The sequence below is a fragment of the Bos taurus genome, chromosome 5 (genome assembly GCF_002263795.3).
Source record: "Bos taurus isolate L1 Dominette 01449 registration number 42190680 breed Hereford chromosome 5, ARS-UCD2.0, whole genome shotgun sequence".
NCBI classification, from domain to species: Eukaryota; Metazoa; Chordata; class Mammalia; order Artiodactyla; family Bovidae; genus Bos; species Bos taurus.
The window spans coordinates 65,412,111-65,437,762 of record NC_037332.1 but is presented as its reverse complement, the minus strand read 5'-3'; the positions used below and the strand labels follow the sequence as shown (position 1 = coordinate 65,437,762).

The 25,652-nt window shown below is 38.4% G+C and overlaps 1 protein-coding gene across 12 annotated transcripts in view; it reads right to left on the bottom strand.

Annotated features, from left to right (window-relative positions):
- Positions 1–25,652, bottom strand: part of MYBPC1 (myosin binding protein C1) — a 101,942-nt gene that overhangs the window by 62,520 nt on the left and 13,770 nt on the right. For 4 of the 12 annotated variants that reach the window (XM_010805153.4, XM_010805154.4, XM_024991609.2 and 1 more), the window contains exons 2-11: positions 19,947–19,988; positions 17,532–17,573; positions 16,695–16,736; positions 15,876–15,917; positions 15,033–15,074; positions 6,781–6,819; positions 5,571–5,606; positions 3,802–3,912; positions 1,098–1,246; positions 642–759 (exon numbers count right to left, since the gene is read on the bottom strand). In XM_010805153.4, the coding sequence (XP_010803455.1) occupies positions 642–759; positions 1,098–1,246; positions 3,802–3,912; positions 5,571–5,606; positions 6,781–6,819; positions 15,033–15,074; positions 15,876–15,917; positions 16,695–16,736; positions 17,532–17,573; positions 19,947–19,988 (663 nt within the window). 12 annotated transcript variants of the gene reach the window in all.

Below are 25,652 nucleotides of genomic sequence, written 5' to 3'. Positions count from 1 at the left end.
TCCCTCTTTCTGTGTCAGCCCTTCTGTGATTTATTACAATTAATCATAAATGCTGAACCTTCTTCACCTACACATTCAAGGTGAATGGACCATGGTTCCTGGATTCTTCATCCTCCCAGTTACCCTACTCCAGGAGGGATCCCAGTGGTTTTACAGTGCCTATGACCAAAGGCATGACCCCCAAACATGGAACAAGTAACATGTTACAGAGAGCAGTAGCACTTCCTAAACCTAGATCCTACCACATTTGTAATGCTCTGGTTTTAAATCGCATCAGCTTTGTCTAAAAATACAAAGCTATGTCACACTTTTGATTTGTTACCAAGTCAACTTTCCCTTTGTTTACTTATTGAAGTATTGCTTTTTTCCCCGAATCTACATATATACCTTTAATTTATTCTTATCAAATTCACTCTTGGCAGTACGCAGAACATATAGATGAAGAATGTCCATATCTGACATTAGTCCTTATAAGAGAAAATTCTCCCTTCTACCTGGGTTTCCTGACATCCTTGTCCCAGGGAACTTTATTTTCAAAATCTCATACTAATACATGACCTTATTCTCCTCTATCCTCTCACACCCCATTAAAAAATAAATAAATAAACATCACACTTATCCAGACTAGAAGCCTCTCTTACCAAGTACTTCAAGATCGAATGAACAGCTGTCAAACTTATCCTTATAGGTGACCTCACATCTGTAGTTTCCTGCGTAGTTCTCTTTGGCTTTGATGATCTGCATCTCGAATGTGTACACCTGCAATGAAATGCATCCGAACACATTTCAGTCCTACCCTGCTGGCAGAAAAAAAGACGCGACATTGCAGTTATTCCCCCAATTCCACAGCATTGGCTTAAAGATGTGTCTGCATCTGGGGATTCTGGTACAATGTTCTCAATACAGGAGGGGTCAGCGCAGTGCTCTGAAGCCCCTGGGCATAGCAGGGCCACCACACTGGAGTATAAACACTGGGAATGGTAACTCCAGTGGATTTTCTGGAACTGACATCCCTCAAAGCTGAACCTGAAATGGCCTCTGATGCACACAGAGGAATGAACCAGTCAAGTCCCTGCAGCAGGAGCTCAGGGTCATACCCGGCTATGCCTTTCGAAGGTTTCCTTCAGCTGGAGGTGCTTTCCAGCTTTGCTGGCCAGGTCCATCCATTTCCCTTTGAACCATTTGACAGTGGGCTTTCTGAGAAGATCTTCGGCCTTGACTTTGGCTATAAAGGTGATATTTTCACCTAGGAAAAAAACACAGGCAATTCAGACTGTGGTTTAAAAATTGCCATTTGGGGCCCCCCAGGTGGTGCTAATGGTAAAGAGCCTGCCTGCCAATGCAGAAGACAAAGGAGATGTAGATTTGATCCCTGGGTCAGGAAGATCCCTGGAGGAGGGCATGGCAACCCACTCCAGTGTTCTTGTCTGCAGAATTCCATGGACAGAAGAGCTTGGTGGGCTACAGTCCATGGAGTCACAAAGAGTTGGACACAACTTGAAGCAACTTAGCATGCACAAAAGGAGTTAGACAGGGCTACTATGATGTGACTGGCACAGCTGGAATTGAACAATGGAAGGGCCCTGACTTTTTTTATGAGCACCCTGGTTTCTAGGATACTCTAACTGCTTCTGCTTTTGAGGTTTATGGAGCAGAAAAGGAACAAAGGGGAAATTAGTGGAAATAATTTTTATTTGGAATCCAAGCACATGTAATGTGTATAAAATAATCTATTCAGGCATACCTCATTTTATTGCACTTTGCTTTATTTTACTTCAAATTTATCATTTTTCTTTTTAAAGCAATTGAAAGTTTGTGGCACCCCTGCATCAAGCAAGTCATTTTTCCAATAGCATTTGCTCACTTCATGTTTCTGTATCACATTTTGGCAATATTTCAAACCTTTTCATTATTGTTATGTTTGTTATGGTGATCTGTGATCAGTAATCTTTGATGTTAGTATTACAAAAAGATTATGACTCATGGAAGGTTCAGATAATGGCTAGCATTTTTTAGCAATAAAGCATTTTTAACGAAGGTAAGTACATTGTTTTTTTAAAACATAACACTCAGTTCAGTTCAGTCGTTCAGTTGTGTCCAACTGTTTGTGACCCCATGGACTGACTGCAGTACATCAGGTTTCCCTGTCCATCACCAACTCCCAGAGCTTACTTAAACTCTTGTCCATTGAGTTGGTGATGCCATCCAACCCTGCAACCAACTGTCTATTGCATACTTAATAGACTATAGTGTAAACATAACTTTCATATGCACTGGGAGAAAAAAATTTCTTGGGACTTGTTTTATAATGATATTTGCTTTATTGTGGTGGTCTAAAACCAAATCCACAATATCTCTATGAGTATGCATAAATATGAAAAAATGAAAGAAAAAATGATAAAATACAAACATACCATATATTAATATATATATGCATATATATAGATATATGGATTTTTTTCCATCCTTTTTATTGAGCAAGATGATGTTAATACTGGAGTTATAAGAATATGACTAAATGAAGCTGATCTTTTTGAAGTAAAGTCTCCTATCTCTTTGTATTGACCCATTAGACCTAAAGGACATCAAAATTCTAGCCCAGTGGCCAGTCCAGCATTTTCTTCCAGAAACACAAGGAGAACAAGCATTTCTATTCATATACAGTGTGCTTCTATATTCCAGACTTAAAAGAAGTAATTTTAGACTGTAGTCAGCTGTGTGTTCATTTGCAAAACATTTGGTGTCAAAGACTAGTTTTGATCATAATATATTCCTTATGAAAATTCATTTAGTTAAAATTCCTGGACCCCCTGGTCACTCTCTGGCTTACCACTTTGTTTGTTTCCTTCATGGCATTTGTGATGGCTTTTGTGATGATTTGTTTGTTTAATTTCTTCTTGTTTGCTCATCCCATTAAGTCTGTAAATTCTGAATGCTCACATATTTTACTCAGTGTTTAGCACAATGTCTAAAACAGGAGGTATATAGTCAATATTTTTTAATGAATATCTCCAGAATTAAACCATCTGTCTGATCAGCTTCCTCTGAGACATTGCAACTCTTGATCCAGCATGTGTGCAGATTTATAATCATTTTATGGAATGAGCTGTGTTGTAATGACAGCAAACATCAGCTCACCAACTTTCACGGTTTCACCTTGAGGCTTCCGCTTGAAGATATGCCAGGGACTATTCAGAGTACTTCATGGGTAGTATTATCTCCATTTTACAGATGAGGAAACTGATTTGAACCTACCCTGGCAAGGGTCCAGGCACTCAACACTCTGTGCTACAGATTATTGAAATGATAGCTGTCATTCAGTAGAATATTTTTCAACCATAAAAAGGAATAAAACACTGATTCATGCCATAACTTGGATAGACCTTGAAAACATTATGCTAAGTGAAAGAAACCAGACACAAAAGGTCCCATCTTATTGTGTGATTCCACTTATATTAAATATCCAGAATAGGGACATTCATAGAGACAAAGAGATTATTGGTTGCCAGGGTTAGGGGAGGGAGAAAGAGGGATAAAGCTGGACAGGATACAAGGTTTCTTTTTGGGGAGTGTGTGTACTCAGTTGTGTCCAACTCTTTGTGACCCTAAGGACTGTAAGCCCACCAGCTTCCTCTGTCCATGGAATTTTGGGGTGATGAATATATTTTGGTGCTTGGTTATACAGTTGAGTGTACTAATAGCTACTGATCACTCACTTTAAAATGCTTAATTTTATGTTTTTTGAATTTCATCTTTATCTAAAAAAAAAAAAAAGACCAGGATTTAATGCTTGGAACTCACCAACTTTCACAGTTCCGCCTTGAGGCTTTTCCACGAACAGGATGGACAGCTGACTGTTGGCATTCTGCTTGTCCTGTTCCTCCCCAGCTGGTGATTCACCAATAGACCATTCTAATGAGCAGAAAGGAGGAAAAGGATCATTTCAGGGCCAGGTTCTTTTTAGGCAGACTTACCTGGGTTTGGTTTTCTTGTCAGCACAGAAGCTTCTCTTTGTCTAATTAGCCTGGATAAATATAACATCATTCTTTCCATCCACCTCCCCACAGCCATCAGTAGAGACTGAGCTATTCCCATTCTTAAAGGGCTATTTTTTCCAGGTGGAATCTAATTTCTAGGAATAGCAAAACTTCTCAGAAAGGTTGTTACTCTTTCCTGGCAGCCAAGTTTCCTTTGTTTCCCAATTCTGCCTATCCCCGAACTGATAAATACCCATGGGAAGGCTATGAAAGCAGAGCCTTAGTGTTTTTCTAGGTGACAGGCTATAAAGCCTTGTCTAAACAACAGCTGAGTTGGAAAAGACTAACGGGATGGATCAGTTTACAGGTCAAGTAGGAAAGGTCAGACTGCCAAGCCTGGCCTCATATGTCTAGACTCTTCACTGCTGTGTGATTAGATAATTCCATGATGGTTGTATGATGTGGCCTTAGTTTGACAATTAAGTAACAGATCGTGACCTGCAGGCACAGGTTTCAAGAACTCTAGGATCATCCTGAAAGAGAGAGGGAAAAACTAGAAAAACAGAAAGAGAAATAATCTCTTTGAGGCTTTCCCATGAAGACAGACAATCTGGAAATGAAGCTTATTTTGCATTTTCTAGTTTGCACTCCAGGTGCTTAGGAGGTATCAATCAGCTGTCCAATGAGGAGAGCAGGAGAGAGAACTGTAGAAAGTTCTTCTGTCTCTGAGAGCTGAATGAAAGGAAATTCAGTTTCAGCCACTAATAACTGGAAAAAAAAGTGCATGGGTTGCCAACACTCAACCTGTTAATGTATCTTGAAAAGGAGGAAATGTAGATTTAGTTATTTTAGTTCCCATGTGTCAATCATGCTTAGTATTCCTATCCAGAGACCATCATTCTCACAGTGAAGTTAAGCGATGTCACGCGATTGTACAATTTTTAAAAATACCCAAGTTGATGTTAAAATTTTATGTTGTATATATTTGTAATAGTGCAGTGTGGCCATTAATATTTGAAATGTGAGGACTTGGATTTTCTGTTTTACTCATTTCTATCTCAGAAAGGGTCTGCAAAAATGCCCCACCCACAAAGAGGTCCATAGCAGAATCAGTCCACACTCAAACACATTTGTTGGATAAATGAAAGAATAAATAATCATCCAGAATTGTGGCTACAGCAGGTTACATTTGGCAGTATTCTTTTTAAGTGTATGCAAATTTCTATAAAAATAGGAATTATTATTTAATGTCAATACATTCCAGGAATGGTGATTTTAAAAGTCTCTTCGTCTCTATGTCTTTGCCAAATGTTAAAATGATAGTGATAATGAAACAAAGGAACCTGTGGTGTATGTGGCCAGATTTCTGAATTCATGTGTGCGTGTGTGTGTGTGTGTGTGTGTATCATGCAAAATTAATTGTTTCTTAATGCATTAGTTTTCTAGTCGGAGGAATGTAATAAAAGATTGCTATAAAAGCTACAAAGTGAATAAAACCAAGATTAGAATCAAATACCGCTTCAGGAAGTGAGGCCATTAGTGATTACTATATTAGGATGAGGTCGAGACACCTTGCTTCCGGTGTGTGCTCACCTGAATCTTTTCTTTCCAGAGCCCGACTACCCAAACCTGAAAGGAAAGTGTGATTTGGATGACACAAGGGGGAGGGGAGAAAACGGAATGCTGGCTTTAACCTTCTCAGATCCCCCAAATCCTGTCTCTTTCAATGATGGGGAGAAAAGACACTACAAGTTGGTCTGGATGGAAAACCAGTAGAGCTTCAACTTTGAAAACATCTATAAAAGGTGTGTGTCCTATTTAAAAAATAAGAATAAAGTTTTACACATCCACATATCTAAAGAACAAGGGAAAAGAGTATACAGCTGGAGATGAAACACATTTTTTGCCCCTAAAATTTATATCCAAGAGTTACTATTTTTATTTATTTCACAAAGAAAGCCTCTTTTTAAAAAGTTTCTGATGTTAAAAAAAAAATTGCCATTAAAGCCAACATTTTCCCTCTTTGGTGCTGGCAAGAAGGGGTACCCTGTTCTGGGTTTGGTCTCAGCAAGCAACTCTGTCAACCCATCACCTTTACTATCGATCAAAACCAGAAGGGAAAGAGACACGTGTTCCCCAATGTTCATCGCAGCACTGTTTATAATAGCCAAGAAATGGAAGCAACCTAGATGTCCATCAGCAGATGAATGGATAAGAAAGCTGTGGTACATATACACAATGGAGTATTACTCAGCCATTAAAAAGAATACATTTGAATCAGTTCTAATTAGGTGGATGAAACTGGAGCCTATTATACAGAGTGAAGTAAGCCAGAAGGAAAAACATAAATACAGTATACTAACGCATATATATGGAATTTAGAAAGATGGTAACAATAACCCGGTGTACGAGACAGCAAAAGAGACACTGATGTATAGAACAGTCTTATGGACTCTGTGGGAGAGGGAGAGGGTGGGAAGATTTGGGAGAATGGCAATGAAACATGTAAAATATCATGTAGGAAACGAGTTGCCAGTCCAGGTTCGATGCATGATGCTGGATGCTGGGGGCTGGTGCACTGGGACGGCCCAGAGGGATGGTATGGGGAGGGAGGAGGGAGGAGGGTTCGGGATGGGGAGCACATGTATACCTGTGGCGGATTCATTTTGATATTTGGCAAAACTAATACAATTATGTAAAGTTTAAAAATAAAATAAAATTAGGGAAAAAAAAAAAAAAAAAAAAAAAAAAAAAAAAAAATAATGCATTGCAAAGTGGGGAAGGGAGTTGGAATCATCCTAACCTGGAGGCAGGCCACCAGGAGGGGAGGCGTCCTCTTCATCTGAAATAAGAAAGAGGAGTCAAAAGTCAAGGAGAAAAGAACTTCATCCTGAGTATCCTGAGAAAAGAGGAATCTGCAAAAGAAGCAGAGAAACTACACAAAACACTCAACTGATGAGTAAGCCTTAGAGGACTTGGCACCTGAAAGATTAAACTGTAGGCGAAAGAGAAAAATAAACAAATGTAAAAGAGTGAGAGATTTGGATAATCTCAATGAAAGTAGCTTTAAAATTGGTATTCTATGCAAACTTTTTGTGTACTTGTAAATTAGAAACAAAATTAATGCAAATAATCTAACTTCGATGAAATCAACAATGGAGGTGCATTTTGAGTTCTTATTTCGTAGCGAAAGTCACTGACAGCATCACTCATATACCACATTCATTTGAACACAGACGTAAAATCATATATGTTTTTATATAGTTTGATAACTCAATGCCCTCAGAAAGCCTTATAATTAATTCTCCTTCTATATTTAGGAAACAAAAGTCAACAATAACTAGTATGTATCAGTTCGTTATACTAAGTTCACCAGTAGTTATTTTAGGAATTTTATCTATCTTTTCCCAAGATTATATTGGTGTTGGACAATATAATCTGAAAAATATTTACCAATTTGTAAACTATTTATGAATTCTTTATATATATTTATAAGATATTGGATTGGGCAAAAAATTTCTTTGTTTTTTTTCTGTAACATCTTACAGAAAAACACGATTCATTTTTTTTGCCAATCCAATATTTACCCATTTAAAAAATTCAAAATATCCCTTGTAGTATTTGTACAAAGACACTGAATATTCCCTTTTCTAAAATGTCTGAATTTCAAAGTGTCTTACATTTTAGATGGTTAAATAGGTATTTGGTGTTTATCTAAACCTCTGCTCCTTTCCTCCCAAAGCATTAAGACTAGTGTTAGTGTAAATATTAATAATCTTCGTACTTAAAATACTAGAATAATTGTGGGCTTCAAAATACGAACTTAAATGACTATATAAAATAGGGTACAGAAAACAAACACATGAGACTGTTGATTTAAAAAGTGCTTTAAAAAGTCCTGACAAGAAGTAAAATAGCACAGGTACAACATATTAGTATATTTACAACATATATTATTTACTAGTCTGAAATTTCTTAAACTGTCAACCAAAGATGTATTTTATTACTTTTTTTTTTTAACAAAATAACTAATGCAATGTATAGAAAACCTTAATGTCATATCTTCAGAACCCAAAAGGTGATTCACTGGGTATTGTGGGATTGAAGATTCTTCAGAGGAAGATCCCTTTGGTCAAAGAAGCTTGGGAAACACTAGGATAAATAAAGTTTCATGTTTGTGTTTTATAGTGTTGTTTGTATGCAGTTACTGAAAGGTATCTCAGTTTTCGGTGCTCATGAGGATGGAGATCAGAAATGATACAGTATTAGCATTTCCCAAACTTAGTTCATGCTTGAATCCTTTTCTCCTGGAATATCCATTTACTTTCCACAAACTCTTTGCATTTGGGGAAGTCTGGGTATTTCTGCAAGTTTGAGCAAGCTCCAGGAGTTGGTGATGGACTGGGAAGCCTGGCGTGCTACAGTCCATAGGGTCACAAAGAGTCAGACATGACTGAGCAACTGAACTGAACTGAGGTATTTCTGAGCTCTTAGGGTAATTCTGCATTTTAGAAAACTTATATAATTAAAATTTTACATAACCAAAAATAAAACGCCTTGCAATGTCTCTATATCATTTGCCATACATTTAACTCAGTATGTAGTATTTTATTCGTGTAACCTATTTGAAGGCCTTTATTTACTAAAATACATAAAGAATCTTGATTTAAAGTCCTGTAAAAAATCATAAAAATGAAGTTTTAAAGCGCAACCAAATCCTAGAAAGCAGCTTCCTTTATTATATACTAACTAGGAAATAGAACTATTTTGAGTGAAATGAACACCGCATTTTATACAGGTGTGGTTGCTGTTTGTTTACTTTGTACACAGTGCCTGTTGAACCCTAATGAACCCTGGAGTTAATTGTTTAGAATGCAAGTGATTGGGAAAAGAGGTCACACTTTCATAAAACTAAAATGAAAAGAGAAGCCACATTTGAAGCAAAAATTTGATGGGTGAGTAGTTTCAAAGTCCACTAAATTATAAGACTATTTGAGGAACTGCTGCTGCTACTGCTGCTAAGTCGCTTCAGTCGTGTCTGACTCTGTGCGACCCCATAGATGGCAGCCCACCAGGCTCCCCCGTCCCTGGGATTCTCCAGGCAAGAACACTGGAGTGGGTTGCCATTTCCTTCTCCAATGCAGGAAAGTGAAAAGTGAAAGGGAAGTCGCTCAGTCATGTCCGACTCTTTGCGACCCCATGGACTGCAGCCCACCAGGCTCCTCCATCCATGGGATTTTCCAGGCAAGAGTGCTGGAGTGGGGTGCCATTGCCTTCTCCATTTGAGGAACATGTACAATTATTTTAGACTATTAAGGGACCACACAGAAAGCATCACAGCCTTTCACTGCTGCGGCCTGGATTTAACCTGTGGTCAGGAAACTGAGATCCTGCAAGCCATGTGGCATGGTCAAAATAAATAAAGCAGAACCCAAAGCTGCTGTTCTGTGACAACCTAAAGACGTAGGTTGGGGAGGGTGGTGAGAGGGAGGGCATATGGGTATGCCTTTGGCTGATTCATGTCGAAGTATGGCAGAAACCATCACAGCATTGTAAAGTAATTATCCTCTGATTAAAAATGAGATGGAATTTTAAAATAAATAAATAAAACTAAAATGTTGACATTAAAAAAAAAATAAAGTAGTTTTGTTCCTGTCATCTTTTAGATTGGGAAATAAAATTAAGATGTTGGGATTCTGACCTGAACTCCTTAAAAAAAATTGCCTGGTTGAATTTTTCCTTATGTACCATAGAAAAACAGGTTCTACTGCTTGGAGGAAAATTGAACATCCAACTCTTTGGGGCTCTGCCTAATCCAACATCACACATATGAAAGGTGTGGCATTATACAAAGATCATTTGCAAACAAAAAATGCAAAATATGTCATTTTTTCTTATTTCTATTTAAAAGCAACTACAATGGTGATGAAAATTAAACATCTGTTTTTGGCTAAAGATATGGCCTATGTGACATCACAAACTGAAAGCAACAGAACTATCTTCCTGAGCTACATAGAAGAGAAATTTACCAAAATTGAATTTTATTTGTCTTTAAGTTATGGGAAAACAGCATTTGTAAAATCATAAAAATAATTCTTTCAACATTGAAGTTCCTGATGAAGAACACCTGGAAAATGGAGAAAGAACCCATATTACAAGCCTGGAATTTTCAGGGGGTCCATATGAAAAATCTGGAAAGGGAGAGAGAGAACCCCAGAGATGTAGAAGGTGTCCATTCCTATAATTCTTCAAGCTCTCTTGGGCATAAAATAACTCCTACCTATGTTTAACTTAAATTGCCTTTTTAAAATTAATTTTTAAAGTATACATACTTAGGACAATTGTTGATATTTTAGAATATATACAGTTAAAATGTACTGTAAACAAACCTCAATTAAATACAGGTATAATACTTTGTTTCATACAGATGAATTTATGAATTCCTCAAGCAGGATAGTCAGTTGTAGTAAATATTGGCATATGTCACCAAAATAACAACAGCAGCAACAACAATCAATATGGAAGGCAATAACAAAAACAGCTAACATTAATTCATCATGTTTTGAGACATTTGATTAATTTATGGTATTTTCTGAAAGAGACACATGTCTTCACACTTTGGTGTTTCTGAAATCAGGATTCACTGTACTATAAATGCATTTATTTAATGAGTTTCCCCCCAAATCTATTAAATCAATGTTTCATTTTATAATGGCTGTGTTTTAAAATGTTGAAGTATAGTCATTAACTTTTAACAAAATTCATTATAAATAAATCATGTAGTTAGAATATACAGACCAAGACAATGTTATTGCAGATGTAAATGGACCTAAATGGAGAAAAAAATCATTTCATTTAAGAAATCATAGCATTTAGGAGAAATTTTCTGGAACTTCTACTGATTCACTTCCTCATCTTACAACCACATTCACGCTAAAAGAAAGACTCTTCATCTCAAGTTATGAGACAGTAAACACACACAGGGTTCATTTGTGATGGTTTGTGGTAATGTTAATGAAAATGCCTGGGGAAAAAAAAGTTTTCATTTCTGTTGCAGCAATAACCAAGGGCAGTTTTTTCTCTGGAAGAAAAATAAAGAGTGGCATTAACGACCCCAGCTGGGCTTACCAAAAAATATACTGGCTGTAAAATGGTAAGTCTCAAAAAGTATATATCAGAACTTAGGCATTAGGATGAGTACTGATCTGCAAGCTGATCTCTGATGCTAACGCTACTGATAGATGTGGAACCACTCATAGAACCAGACTTGAAATGCCCCACAGGGCTAATCGTTTCGGCACAGAAGAGACTCAGTCTCATTAGACTAAGTTCACACATATGATGTTGATTGATCAAAAGAAAAAAAAAAAAGTATGACCGCACTTGCACACCCACATTATCCTCCACCCATGGCTCTCCATCACAGTTGTCTGCTTCCAAAGTTGAAATCTACTGTCCTCTACTAATGGTATTCTCCTCTCAAGTGAAAGTGTGAGTTGCTTGGTTGTATCTGACTCTGCGACCCCAGGTTGCATGGACCCCATGCAATCCCATGTAGCCCACCAAGCTCCTCTGTCCATTGAATTCTCCAGGCAAGAATACTGGAGTGGGTAGCAATTCCCTTCTCCAAGGGATCTTCTCTGCCCAGAGATCAAACCTGGGTCTCCCACATTGCAGGGCAGATTCTTTACCATCTGAGCCACCAAGGAAGCCCACTTTTCCTTCTAAAGCCCCTAAAATTGGCTCTAAGAGAGCAAGACCCAGTTCCTAGACCTGCCCCTGGCACATAGCCAATACTCAGTGGATATTTGAGATGAATAAATGAATATTGGAATAGAAGACAGATCTCTGGCCCCACTGAGGATATAGATACTATACTTAGCTTTCCACTGATTTGCTACCTGTGATTATTTCGGAAGAATTCTAAGCCACAGCAGCATTATTCTTTCAAAGACATTATCTTCCAGTACGATCACTCTGAAAGGGATATCTAAATTCCAATGTTGCTGTTTGGTTAAACCCATTTCTTTATTGTCATCTTGATCGTTTCAATTCCAAGACAGTGGGCACTATTAGGGAACAGGACACCTAGATAGGCAAGTCCAGGGGCAAACAAGCAAATATAAACAAATAATAAACCACTTCCTGAGAAATCAGCTGTTTACCAGAGACTCCGTAGATGTGAAAAGCTGGCACATCTAGTCACAAACACTACCGGTAAGATTGATATCAGAATCAAACAACATTCTGCGACTACAAAAAAAGAAAAATTCAGAACATCGCCAGGTTGTCTCAGAATGATGCAGTCAATCTGGAAAAGATATTAAGATGGCGTTGCTATGGATGTTGTTCTCTTTTTAAAAATTAGATTAACATCATCAGAGAGAGCCATGATTAATGACATGCCCTCTATGACTCTGTTTCTATAAATGAAGGTCAAGTTAAGCCCAGAATGTATGTCATGTATGTGGTATAAAGGGAGATTGATGGCTATTTGTTCTCTCTTTGTCCTGATGGAACTACAATCAATCTAATGAATGTTCTTAATAGCGAGCATCTTAGAGCTATTAACTGAATATACTTCAACTAATTAGATAGTACACTAAAGTGCAAGAAATGTTCTAATCCAGATGTGACCATTTCCAGTAATGTTAAATGGGCTGATCTTATATCATCCATGTGGTCTTAGGATGAGCATACATAATACAAGCACTGGCATCCCATTCCAAACCTTACTAAGAGCATGCATGGGATGGATGTTCATCCTCCTGCCCAGCAAATGGAAATTAAAATCTATCTAGATTACCATTGTCTGTATGCTCAGCAGCTAAGTCAGCACGGAAATTCAATTGATCATTCATTCTACAGGTATTTATTAGGAGATCGCCATATGCAGCTCTCTGCCAGATGCTGGAAGAAATGAGATGAGAGGTCCAAAGAGGTGTTAAGACTTGGTGCCTGACCATCACAAAGCTTACAGCCTGTTAGGAAAAGGAGTGAACAATTAATACAAGATTAAGTGGAGAAAAGGGTGATTTAATGACACACACAATCAGTCCAGGAAAAATCAGGAGAAAGGAGAGGAAGTGAAAGTAAGTTAGGATGGTCATGGGAAAAAGTAGCACCTGCCTTGAATGGTTAGAAACAATTAGATGGACTGAGGGTTGGGGGAGGGTGAAGGACAGGGATTCTAGTGTAAACTGGAAGGCAGGTCTGTTGCACTTGTCAGTCTTGCTCATGTTCATGCAAGAATTCTTTCTCAGCCAGGGCTATATATGTAGCAATGATTATTGTGTCTACTTTTCACTTGAGTATTTTCTTTGAAATTTCCCTGTCCTTGATGAAAGTAAGGAATAGTTGAAGGGGATTGGATATTTAGAAATAACTTCCACCACCTACCTTCTTTATTTAGGGATGTCACTTTCTATCCTAAATCGATTTGCTTTCTAGGCATGGAGAGCAAACACATACATGGCAGTTTATGTTCCTGAGCATGTGACTGCATGTGGCCATGACCTTGTTTAACTTCTGCAAATGTCAGAAAAAAAATGTTACTAATTTCAAAATGCCCTTCTTGGTCATAATGACCTTGCTCTTTCATCATATTATGTTCTGCATAAAGAGCTTTTTGGATTGGTAGACTGGTTGGTTGGTTGATTTTAACTTAAAGGTAGGCATTTTCTCATTTAAACATACAAATATAATATGGCTTTTCAGATTAAGGGTCAGGCACAGGCTTTGTTAAAACTTTGACAGTTTGCCTTCTGGGATTACATCATCTGCTCTGTTGGTTAAGCCTTATAGCCTGGTCCAAGCACCTTTCCAAATCTGGAAACAGAGGTGTACACCATCAGCCTTGTAAAGAATAATGTTATAATAACTTCAGCCAGGATGTCCAAACCTCCTTGAACCCATTTCATGGAAGGTGTTCTAGGAGTTTGCACTCTCTGCATTCCATAAGCAAATAACCTTCAGACTGGTCCATGTGGCCAGGATTAGCATTCATGTTTCTATCCATGGAAGCCACTGAAGGTCAAGGACAAAGTGAGTGTACTAACATTAGGTATTCATTTATGAAAGCTGTAAATTCAAGTTAGCTGAAAAAAAGTGGTCCAAGTTACTGAAAGAAAGAAAAAAAAAGTATTTTACTAATGTATAGAAGATAAAAATATCATAGGAAATCGTTAATAAAATTTAAGATAATAAGAACAAACAGAAGGGGTTTCCAGAAAAAAAGAGAAATAATGGATTATTCCAGAATTTAAAATATGTTTTTCATTGCACAAATATCAAATAAAAATTTTAAATGATGATACGGATATACAAAGCAAAATTGTCATCTACCTCAGTGGAAACTTTCTTCTATAGGAGACTAATGCCCCTTGACTTGAGACAAATGGTCAGGAATGACAACGACTTCCTCCATGGGGAAACAAAGGAATTAGTATTTCATGGATCCATGAAAAAGTATATGATAAAGATTATTCATTTTCTAAAACTAGACTATCCCCATATAAAGTGAGACTAGAATAATAGTACAGAAATGAATGCTTCCAATTCAAAAAGGAGTAACATGATGTTCACTTAAACTTGTATTATCCCTCTATGGGATATCTGTGGGATTCTAGTTTTCAAAATTACTAGTGAAACCTGGAACAGTTTACACACTAACATGAAAACATTCAATTAAAAAAAATCTGGGTAATCAAGAAAGCTTTCCAAATAGGTGTAATCCCAAGAAGACCAGACATCTCTTTTCCTTCACATGCACATGGGAACTTGGAAACTACTAATAAATTTCCTGGCATCCCAGCAAGTTCTTGTGATAGTATCATTGCTGCTTTTCTTTTGAAAATGTGATGAAAACTGATCAAAGCACCATTTGTTGTTAATGTTGATTAGGTTGTGCAGGTAAAATGCCAAGGAAGAACTCTAAACCACACTGATGAAACATACTGCAGAGAAATTTTTGGGGCCTCCATGGTAATCATTGCTGAGCTCTTTCTGCTTCTAGCTTTGTTGAATTCAGCATCACTCTCCCTCCCTCTGACTCACCTTTTCCTGGTGAAGTTCCGGCCTCCTTTTCTTTATTTGGTTCTGTGTGGAAAGTACAAGCACACTTTAAAAAATACGTTAAAGAGAGTATTTTATTGTGTGATAAGCAACAGGGTAGAGGTGGGGAGAGAAGAATTAAGGACAACAGAATAGAGCATAAATGATGCTATGTAATCCTTTAATATGCTATACATGAATTGAAAATTGGGGAATTATAGAATCACATATCAACTTAATTAAAGCAGCTAATAAACCTGATCATCTTGGGGAAAAAGTGTTCACAAAATCATGCAAAACAGATTTTGCTAAAATAGCTTAGCTATGCTGGGGCCATATTATAACGTACTGGTTTGATAATAGTATAAAGTTTGATGACTTCATTTTGACTTCAACAAGAGACAGACTTTTAAGAAAGTTTGAAGTCCAATAGTTTGGACCTCAGATACTATTAAAAAGTCAGGGATAAAATCTGCAATTGTACAGTGGTTTCAAAGAAAATATTTGGGTGCCTGTATTAATCTTCCTGGTTGAGTTGAGTGGCAATAAATACAATGCAAGAGCAAGAACATCAGATTGTATCAGTTGAGACCCTCTGGTTTGTATCTCTCCATTTAGAATGATATGAGTCTAGAATCCTGCAGTGTCTGACTTGTGGTGTATGTAAGAAAAGAATTATTTCAAACATGAATTCTCTCTCTCTCTCTTTAAAAACTGATGAATAGACATCTGAATCATAGCTAACTAATAAGGACACATTCTATGGGGCCCCCTGGTAATCATGACCAAACTCTTTCTGCTTCTAACTTTGTTGAATTCAGCCTCACTCTCCCTCCTCCAACTCACCTTTTGCTGGTGCAGTTCCAGCCTCTTTCTCTTTATTTGGTTCTGTGTGGAAAGTACAAGCACATTTTTAAAAGTATCTTAAAGAAAGCATTTCATTTCATGAGGTGGAGGTGGGGAGAGAAGAATTAATGATAACAGAATGGAGCATGAATGATGCTATGCACTCCTTTAATATGCTATACATGAATTGCAAATTGGGAAATTATAGAACCATATATAAACTTAATTAAAGCAGCTAATAAATCTGATCATTTTGGGGAAAAAGTGTACATAGAATCATGCAAAACAGATTTTGCTAAAATAGCTTAACTATGCTGGGATCATATTATAACATACTGCCTTGAAAGTAGTATAAAGCTTGATCACTTCATTTTAGACTTTTAAATAAACTTGAAGTCCAATAGTTTGGATTTCCAGATAATATTAAAAAGTCAGGAATAAAATCTGCAATTGTACAGTGGTTTCAAAGAGAATATTTGGGTGCCCGTATTAATCTTCTCGGTTGAGCTGAGTGGCAATAAATACAATGCAAGAGCAAGAACATCAGTTTGTATCAGTTGAGAACCTCTGGTTTGTATCTCTCCATTTAGAATCATATGAGTCTAGAATCCTGCAGTGTCTGACTTGTGGCATATGTAAGAAAAGAATTGTTTCAACCATGAATTCTCTCTCTCTCTCTCTTTAAAAACTGATGAATAGACATCTGAATCATAGCTAACTAATAAGGACACATTCTATGGGGCCCCCTGGTAATCATGACCAAACTCTTTCTGCTTCTAACTTTGTTGAATTCAGTCTCACTCTCCTCCCCCAACTCACCTTTTGCTGGTGCAGTTCCAGCCTCCTTCTCTTTGTTTGGTTCTGTATGGAAAGTACAAGCACATTTTATAAAGTATCTTAAAGAAAACATTTCATTTCAATGAAGTGGAGGTGGGGAGAGAAGAATTAATGATAATAGAATGGAGCATAAATGATGCTATATACTCCTTTATTATTCTATACATGAATTACAAATTGGTAAATTATAATAGAGAGTCACATTAAACATAATTAGAGCAGCTAATAAATCTGATCACCTTGGGGGAAAAGTGTACATAAAATCATGTAAAATAGATTTTGCTAAAATAGCTTAGCTATGCTGAAACCATATTATAACATACTGGTGTGGAAATAGCATAATGTATGGATCACCTCATTTTAGACTCCAACAATAGACAGACATTTTAAGAAAGTTTGAAGTCCAATAGTTCAGACCTCTAGATAATATTAAAAAGTTGGGGACAAAATCTGAAACTGTACAGTGGTTTCAAAGAAAATATTTGGGTGCCCATATTAATCTTTTCGGTTGAGTTGAGTGGCAATAAATACAAGAGCAAAGAATAAAATTGTATCAGTTGAGACCCTCTGGTTTGTATCTCTCCATTTAGAATCATGTGAGTTTAGAATTCTGCAGACAGCGATTGACTTATGGTATATGTAAGAAAAGAATTGTTTCAACTATAAATTCTCTGTCTTTATAAATTGATGAATGGACATCTGGAATCATAGTTAACTAATAAGGACACATTCTATGGGGCCTCCTTGGCAATCATGACCAAGCTCTTTCTGCTTCTAACTTTGTTGAATTCATCCTCACTCTTCCTCTCTTCAACTCACCTTTTACTGGTGCAGTTCCAGCCTCCTTCTCTTTGTTTGGTTCTGTGTGGAAAGTACAAGCACATTTTATAAAGTATCTTAAATAAAGCATTTAATTGTGTGATGAGCAATGAGGTGAAGTGGGAATCAAGAAATTAATGACAACAGAACAGAGCAGAAATGATGCTGCATACTCCTTTATTATACTATATGTGAATTATTATGAATTGAAAAATGATAATGTAGTCACATTAAACTTTTAATAAAAACAGCTAATAAATCTGATCATGTTAAAAAAAAAGTACACATAGAAACATGCAATACAGATTTCTTTAAAATAGCTTAGCTATGCTGAGACCATGTTATAACATGCTGGTATGGAATGAGTATAAAATGTTGAGCACTTCATTTTAGACCCCAAAAAGGGATAGACTTTTTGAAGAACCTTCTTCAAACCTTCTTGATTAATTTGTGTGGCAAAAAAAAAGCAACACAGGAGCCAAAATGTCAGATTTTATCAGATGAGACCCTCTGGCTTGCATCTCTAATTAAAATTGTATTATCAATAGTTTAGATACCTACAAATGGTGTCTGACTTATGGTTTATGCAAGAAAAGAATTGTTTCAACCTTGAATTCTCTCTTTTTTTTTTTTTTGATTGATGACTAGACATCTGAATCTGAATGAACTAATACGAATAATTTTAGCAGAGTTTGGGAGAAGACTTGTTTTAGGAACAGGGGGTCAGTATTGCATAATAAATATGAAACACGGCATAACAAGGGCAACTTTGCAGTGATCCAGTGACAGCTGCTGATCTGGAGAAGAGAAAGGAAAGGTTATATCTGTATTGGCCTGCAGGTTCTCAGCGTCCCCGGTGCTGGCAAAATAAATAAAACATAAATCTGTGTGTGCAAAGAGAAAACATACCAAAGAAGTTCCTAAGAAAACTGTCACACGTAGGTTTGAAAGAAAACTAAACTTGAGCTTGCCCCCATTTGAACTAAATGGCACTGAGGCTGTTTCATTTATTTGTCATGAATGCTGAGACACTTCAGTCGTGTCCAGCTGTTTATGACCCCATGGATTGTAGTCTGCCAGGCTTCTCTTTCCATGGGATTCTCCAGGCAAGAATACTGGAGTAGGTTGCCAATTCCTTCTCCAGGGTATCTTTCTCACCCAGGGATTGAACCTGCATCTCCTGCATTGGCAGGCGAATTCTCTACCACTGAACCACCAGTGTATCTTACTTAATTGTTCTCTGAGCCGTATTTTATTATCTAATTGACTGTAAGCAAACTAAATACAGGGAAATGTTTCCTACTAATGGTTCTTCCACTCTAAATACAGTATATTTGCACACAGCTATCAGTAAGCTCTGTATCCTTCTAAAGGGTTAGGGCACATGGAAAATATCCTGTGAATAATTATTTACTGGATTCCAGTTTCTCATCTTGTGTGAGAGGGCACGTTGGTGCCTTGATAGGTAAAGAAAAGTGAAAGTGTTGTTGCTCAATCATGTCCGACTCTTTGCAACCCTGTGGACTATAACCCGCCAGGCTCCTCTGTCCATGGGACTTCCCAGGCAAGAACACTGGAGTGGGTAGCCACTCCAGTGGATCTTCTCGACCCAGAGGATCTTCCCGAGCCAGGGACTGAACCCAGGTCTCACATATTGTAGGCAGATTCTTTACCGTCTGAGCCACCAGGGAGGCCCATCTTCATAGAAAAATGCATGTAATTCTGGTTGCCTCCACCGTGGGGGCCATTTCAGTGGGCAGACAAATGGTTCTGGAGTTTCCTTTTGAACTTGCCATTCTTCCAATCTCGTTCTCTTCCTTGCGTGTTGGATTAAAAAAAAGCAGGCTTCACTTGTGTTGCTAGACACTCCCTCTACCTGCCAGATTCACTGGAACTCTTTACTGCTTGTTTTCTGTTGCCACCTGCTGGACAACAGAGTACTAGGGCCTGGAGCAGTTTTTGCTGTTGAGCATTTGAGGCCACCAAACCTTCCTGGAAACTCCCCTGGGAGTTTCTGGAGGTTCTTGATGGTGACACAATTCAAGTAAGGAGATGGCTGCTCATCTTCCAGGACTAAGGAAGAAATATATGTTTACCTTTAGCTCTGTTTACCTTTAGCTATGTGTGAAAAAGCACTGTCAATCCTTCAGCCCCTTGGAGACTCAGCCTCCCCAAGGAGAAAGCATGAGCATAAGAACTTTGGCCTAACTTCATAGGTTTTATAAGTGTATGATGTGCCATCCAAAGCAGATTAACATAAGAAAGTTATATAAACACAAGGTACAGTTATGATTACAAACCGGTGACAGCCAGGAGTTAGCTTAATACTCACAGCTTCCATGGAGGACAAATCACGCTGGGATGGATGGTCTGTGTTCGCAGACTAAACATGTAAGACCGTAATTTTTTACTCACCTTCTGGGGGTGGAGCTGGAGCTGGGGCCAGCACTTCATTTTCTAGAAATGAAAAGAGTAATGGAAGTGTCAGTCTCTCTTATCCTGAGAAAAGCTATTTTGCACAGCTCCAGGCTCTGCTCAACTCTATCTTCCAGAGAGGAAATGCATCAGCCCAAGGCACACTGTCTTTTGGTGTATGGCATGAGGTGAGGATCTAAATGTGGTTTGAAGATATGTAGACTTCCAGGAGAGGCAGAGTGCAGTAATGGACAGAGATTGGGTGAAATGGGCATCCAGAAGTCCTTCTACTTAGTTATATACTTGGGCAGCAGGCAGAGCATTTAAAGGCACTGAGCCTGTTTCCCTTCCCTGGAAAAATGGACACAACACCTGTCTCATACATTTAGGGTTGCTGTGAGGCTGAAATGAGACACAGTGAGTACCAAGCATGTCCCTTAGAACCTCAGGTGCTCAGAAAATGAGACCCCAGATTCCTCAGAGAGCAAGAGCACTACCGCATCACCAACAGCAGCATCTCTTTCTGAATGATGATGAGAACAAAGTCCTCTGGCTTTGCAGCACTTCCTCTTATCATAAAGTAAACCATTGTTCACTGGGAAAGAGAACCAGCCCCCCTCATAGTCACAGTCATTGTTGGAAGTTTGTTTGCCTGGAGATATTTTGCCTACACTTATCCAAAGTTCTCAGGGCTCTGGTTTTGAGTTTTTATACTTGGCTTTGGGTACCCAGGATTATAGCAATCTGGCAGTAAAGTCTGTTAAAGAAACTTATACTGAAGAATATATGTCCAGGGTGGTGGGAAGGAGATCCAAGAGGGAGAGGGTATATGCATACATATAGCTGATTCTCTTCATTGTACAGCAGAAACTAACACAACAACATTGTAAAGCAATTATATTCCAGTAAAATAAAAGAATGTATATCCAAGTAGCTAAAGGCATATCTTATGAACAATGTGCATAGAATTTCCCCTGCTGAATCCCCATGGATGCCCAGAACAGGGAATTAGTGATGAGTATCTGAATCAGCTGCTCCTACTTTAGGGCAGGAAGAGAGAGTTAATGAACGTGATCTTTTAAAAAAAAAAAAAAAAAAAAAAAACCTTTTTGTTTGATAAATAAACATCAAAGAAAACTTTTTGTAGTAGAAGCATATTGTGGGATCCCAGGAGTTTTAGCTTTGTCCAGATCTATGATTTTCCATATTTTTTTCCCACAAGTGGCTCTTGCCAAGCAAAGAGGACAGTACCTCACAACAAGCAGTTTGGTCTGAGAATCATCACCATGCAGGTCAGGTGCCCCATTTTAGTCTAGGCAGGCTGGGAGGAGACAGAAGAAGGAGCCTGCATTGCAAGAGCAGCAAATGAAAAGAGGAGGAATTCAGGGCTGCCAGGAGACAACAATGTCTTTTTTCATCACTAATGTTTTGTGCCAGGTATAAATTCCACAATTAAATGCATTTTAATTAAGTTAAATTAAATGCATTAAATTAAATTAAATTCCAGAATTACTGCATTTTCATCCAAATGACCATAAACAAGTATATTACAATTTACTACTTGGGAAATATAACCAAAGGAGAGAAGACATATCACCATATAGCAGGCAGAAGATAACGAGGCAGGATGTGATATGGTTTGGCGATATGGTGAAAGCACAAGCATCCCATAGATGGCACACCAGAAACACTTTCGTTTCTTTGCCACGTCATGGAAAGGATCTTTCCTGCCAGTGTCAACCCGGAGATGAAACCCTCCGTCAAAGGATTTTATTTTCAGAGCTCTGGCTGTGGCAATGGAAATCTAATATTGACCTCTCAGCTTTGGGTGAGCTGAGGCTGCACATGGCTATCAGAATACCCAGAGTGAGGAGCCAATGTCTTTGACACTCTATCTTTTGGACGGGGCCATTGTCATCCAATGCCCGTGGACCTCTTCCTGGCTCCCTTTAAGACAAGTTTCTCCGAGAGGGAGGGGATATGTGTATTCCTATGGCTGATTCACGTTGTATGGCAGAAACTAACACAACATTGTAAAGCAATTATACTCTGATTAAAAAATACATGAAGAGATAAAAACACGTTTCCCTGCCTTCTAGTCTCTTTTCCCCACGACGGCAGGTTTTCGTATGCTCTCACTGTCTTTCAGCCTGTTACTCTACTCCTGAAGGCTCCCGTTACCTACTAGGTTGGTCTACACTCCTCAGGTTAAAGGTCAAAGCCATGGCTGGCAGGCACCTCCTACCACTGGTGGCCCCTCTGTTCTAGAGTGGTTTCTTTTTTCACCTTCTGACCTTTCTGCCACTGAAAAGAGTGATGATCTTCTCCCCAGATGACCTTTTGTTTTTTTCTCTACATGTGACTGTGTCAGACAGACCTAGGTTCGAACCCTGACTCCACATCTTAGGAGCTGTATAATCAAGGACAATTCCTTAATCTCTGTCAGTCTTGGCATGCTCATCTATGAAATAGGGATAATAAGATAAATGAGCTCTTAGGGTGCTAATCCTATGTAAAATGCACAGCACAGTTCCTGGCGTGTAGAGAGAGTTGGCAGCAGTAACTATTACCATTATTATTCTTTGGCAATCTTGGTCTGGTTTTTTTGACATTTCTCTTAAAGACTCTCAGAGCTGGTTATACCATTCTGTTCCCCTTCTTTATTCTGGAGGCATTCTGGACCACTTCATAATACACTCTTTTTTCCTTAGTTATTTAACAGTTTCTAAATCATGCAGTAAGATATGAAAAAAAATGTGGAAGGATTACAATGGAGGAAAATTATTTTATTATTTCTCAGATGGAATTATTACACACACAAAAAAATTCAACTGAATCTATAAACAAATATTTTAAAATAATGTTACCTTAATAAGGTTGCTAGGTTGGAGGTAGTTAGAAAATAATGTTGTAAAAAAAAAATACCATTATTTTACTATAGAATAAAGTCCACAAAGTAAAATATCTAGGAATACACCTAATTAAAAATGTGTAAAATTATTATGCAGAACTTTATAAAACACTATTGAGAGAAATAAGGGAAATTTAGACAAATATTTATGAACTGGAAAAAAATAATTTTCCAGCTGCCTCCATATATTTGTGTTTCTTCTTTGTTTTGGGGGGTGTTTTTAGCCTCACCTCACAACATGCAGGATTTTAGGTCCCCAACCACTGATTGAACCTGCACTCGTGGTGTGGGAAGTGCAGTATTTTAATCACTAGATCACCAGGGAAGTCCCATATATTTATGTTTCCTGTCCCTTTCAACTAAACAAAAACAGGGATCTTTGATTCCTTTCCTATCTCCCTAGTACCTCTTCTTATTGTTAAAACCACTTTAAATGAATTGATTAAGAAAATTAACAAGGGATTCTTCGGTCACTGTGTGAACTATCAAATTGGCCATGCTTTCTCAACATCTTTGTAAACAAAGGCCCATTTTGTAAGGAAAGCTGTGGTTGCTTAAAATCTTTTTTTTGGAAATAAAGGCCAAGGGTGAATTCTAATTAAATAAACAAAAAAGAATGTTTTTGGACGCTGAAACTGTAAAAATGCCCTGACTCTGTATTCTTCATTTTTGTGATGTTTCCATTTTGTGATGTTCTGTAGCCCCAGGGTTCTATGTAACAGCCCCCAAAACAAACCAAATTGACAATTTAAAGGGCTTAGTTCAACTTCCAACAAATCCACATTTCATCCATCACTAACAGTCAACTATGTCAGATACTCAGAACTACAGAAACATTATAGGGTATTACTGCTGGTGCATTTTAGGGTAGTTGTGGCAAACAGAAGTAGGAAAACGCATGCCTGCCTGGTGAGTAGGCAGAGCCAGAGTGTTTCCTTCTTAAAATCATAGAAACCCCATTATTTTACAGCCAGTGGAGGAATAAATAAATAACAACCATGTATCAGCCACTCACTGCATGCAAGACCTAGTGTATATTACTTCCTACCATCCTTACAACACTCTGAGTCAGTATTATCATTATCCTCATTTTACAGATGGGGACTGAGGCCCTGTGGGGTCCCACAGCCCCTGAAGGGTGGAACCAGGCTCTGACCCAGGTCTGCTTGAGGCGGTACCTGGCCTCTTCAGGATGGAAGTGAACTTCCCTTCTCAGCTGGTCACTCTTGTGGAGGCAGAAACAGGCTGATGGACTTTGCAGAGATTTCACTGTGTTTTCCCCTGCTGAACTGATTGGTCTGATGGTCAAGGCCACATCGCCTCATTTAGATGTTGCCCCAAGGAGTGGAATATGCCTCAGTTTCCTCATCTGAGTAATGGCAATAACAACAGAACTCATCTCAAGGGTTGCTGGCAGGAATGAAGGGGTTCCTGCAGGGACAGGGAATGCAATAAACATCATAGATACTTTCTCTCTCTTTTCACAGTTCTCACATTATGATCATGATTTCGTCATGACACACCTGGGAGAATGACACTCCTGTCTTTCCTCACGTGCTACCTCCTGAGATTTGCCTTATTTCATGGGCTACATCACGTTAGACCATGTTTGGGATTGGAGTAGCATCTGAGGAAGCATCCGAGTATTAAACGAAGGAGGGAGGCCCCTCACTCTTCTACTGTAAAATGGTAATAATTAATATTTTGATGAGTTCTACAAGTGGCTCTAGAGGTAAAGAACCTGCCTGCCAGTGCAGGAGATGTAAGAGATTCAAGTTCGATCCCTGGGTCAGGAAGATCCCCTGGAAAAGGAAATGGCAACCCACTCCAGTATTCTTTCCTGGAGAATCCCATGGATAGAGGAGCCTGGAGGACTGTAGTCCATGGGGTCGCAAAGAGTCAGACACGACCGAAGCAACTTAACAAACAACACACACACACACATATGCATTACAGAGTTTGCACAATTAAGTAAATTGATCAATTAAATCAATCCTGATGGAACAAGAAGCATAAGAAGATGAACTCTCAATAGATTTCAAGGCATTTAAAACAAAGAATTGCAGCTATTCTAAACCTGAAGGGATGAGGAACCAGGAATGGTGAGAGCCAAGTAGCACATGACTTAGTCTGAAAAGAAGCCACTACGGGTATATTTTGGGGCCTTGAGACATCCCCGCTTTTGCCTTAAAAAAAAAAAAAAAAACTCTTCATGTATTTCTCTTACTCATATGTTTGTCCCTGATAGGCTTTGTCATGCCCTGCTTTGCCCACACCTCCAGAAATCATTTGCACGTTCCCCAAATCCGTTAGCTGCCTCTATAACAATAATTCATTCACAACGATTTCCACTGTACTCCCACTGACTAGGGACTGTAGAAAGAAGCTCCCACACAACTGGAATTTATTGAGCCTCATTATGAATTTAACAAGGATGGGGTTTATAAAGGTGGCTAAGATGAGATGCCCTTGTTTAAGAATCTCAGAGGTAAATTAAGTAGCTTTTCTACCAGTTTAAATCACCAAGCCAGAAGGCTTTCCTCTCGCAAAATATTTGAGATTCAGCACTTCCACAGTCCTTCTGGTGCTTCTGACACTGCTATGAGCACACGAATCATCTTGGGGTTTGGTCAAGTGCAGGTTCTGACTCTGGGGATCTGCTGGGGGCATTCCAGATTCTGCATGTTTAACTGGCTCCCCACTGATGCTAGTGCTGCTGGTCCATGACACACACTTTGAATAAGGAGGCTCAGACTGTGCCGTATCGCTGAATCCTCTCCCATTCCAAACATGAC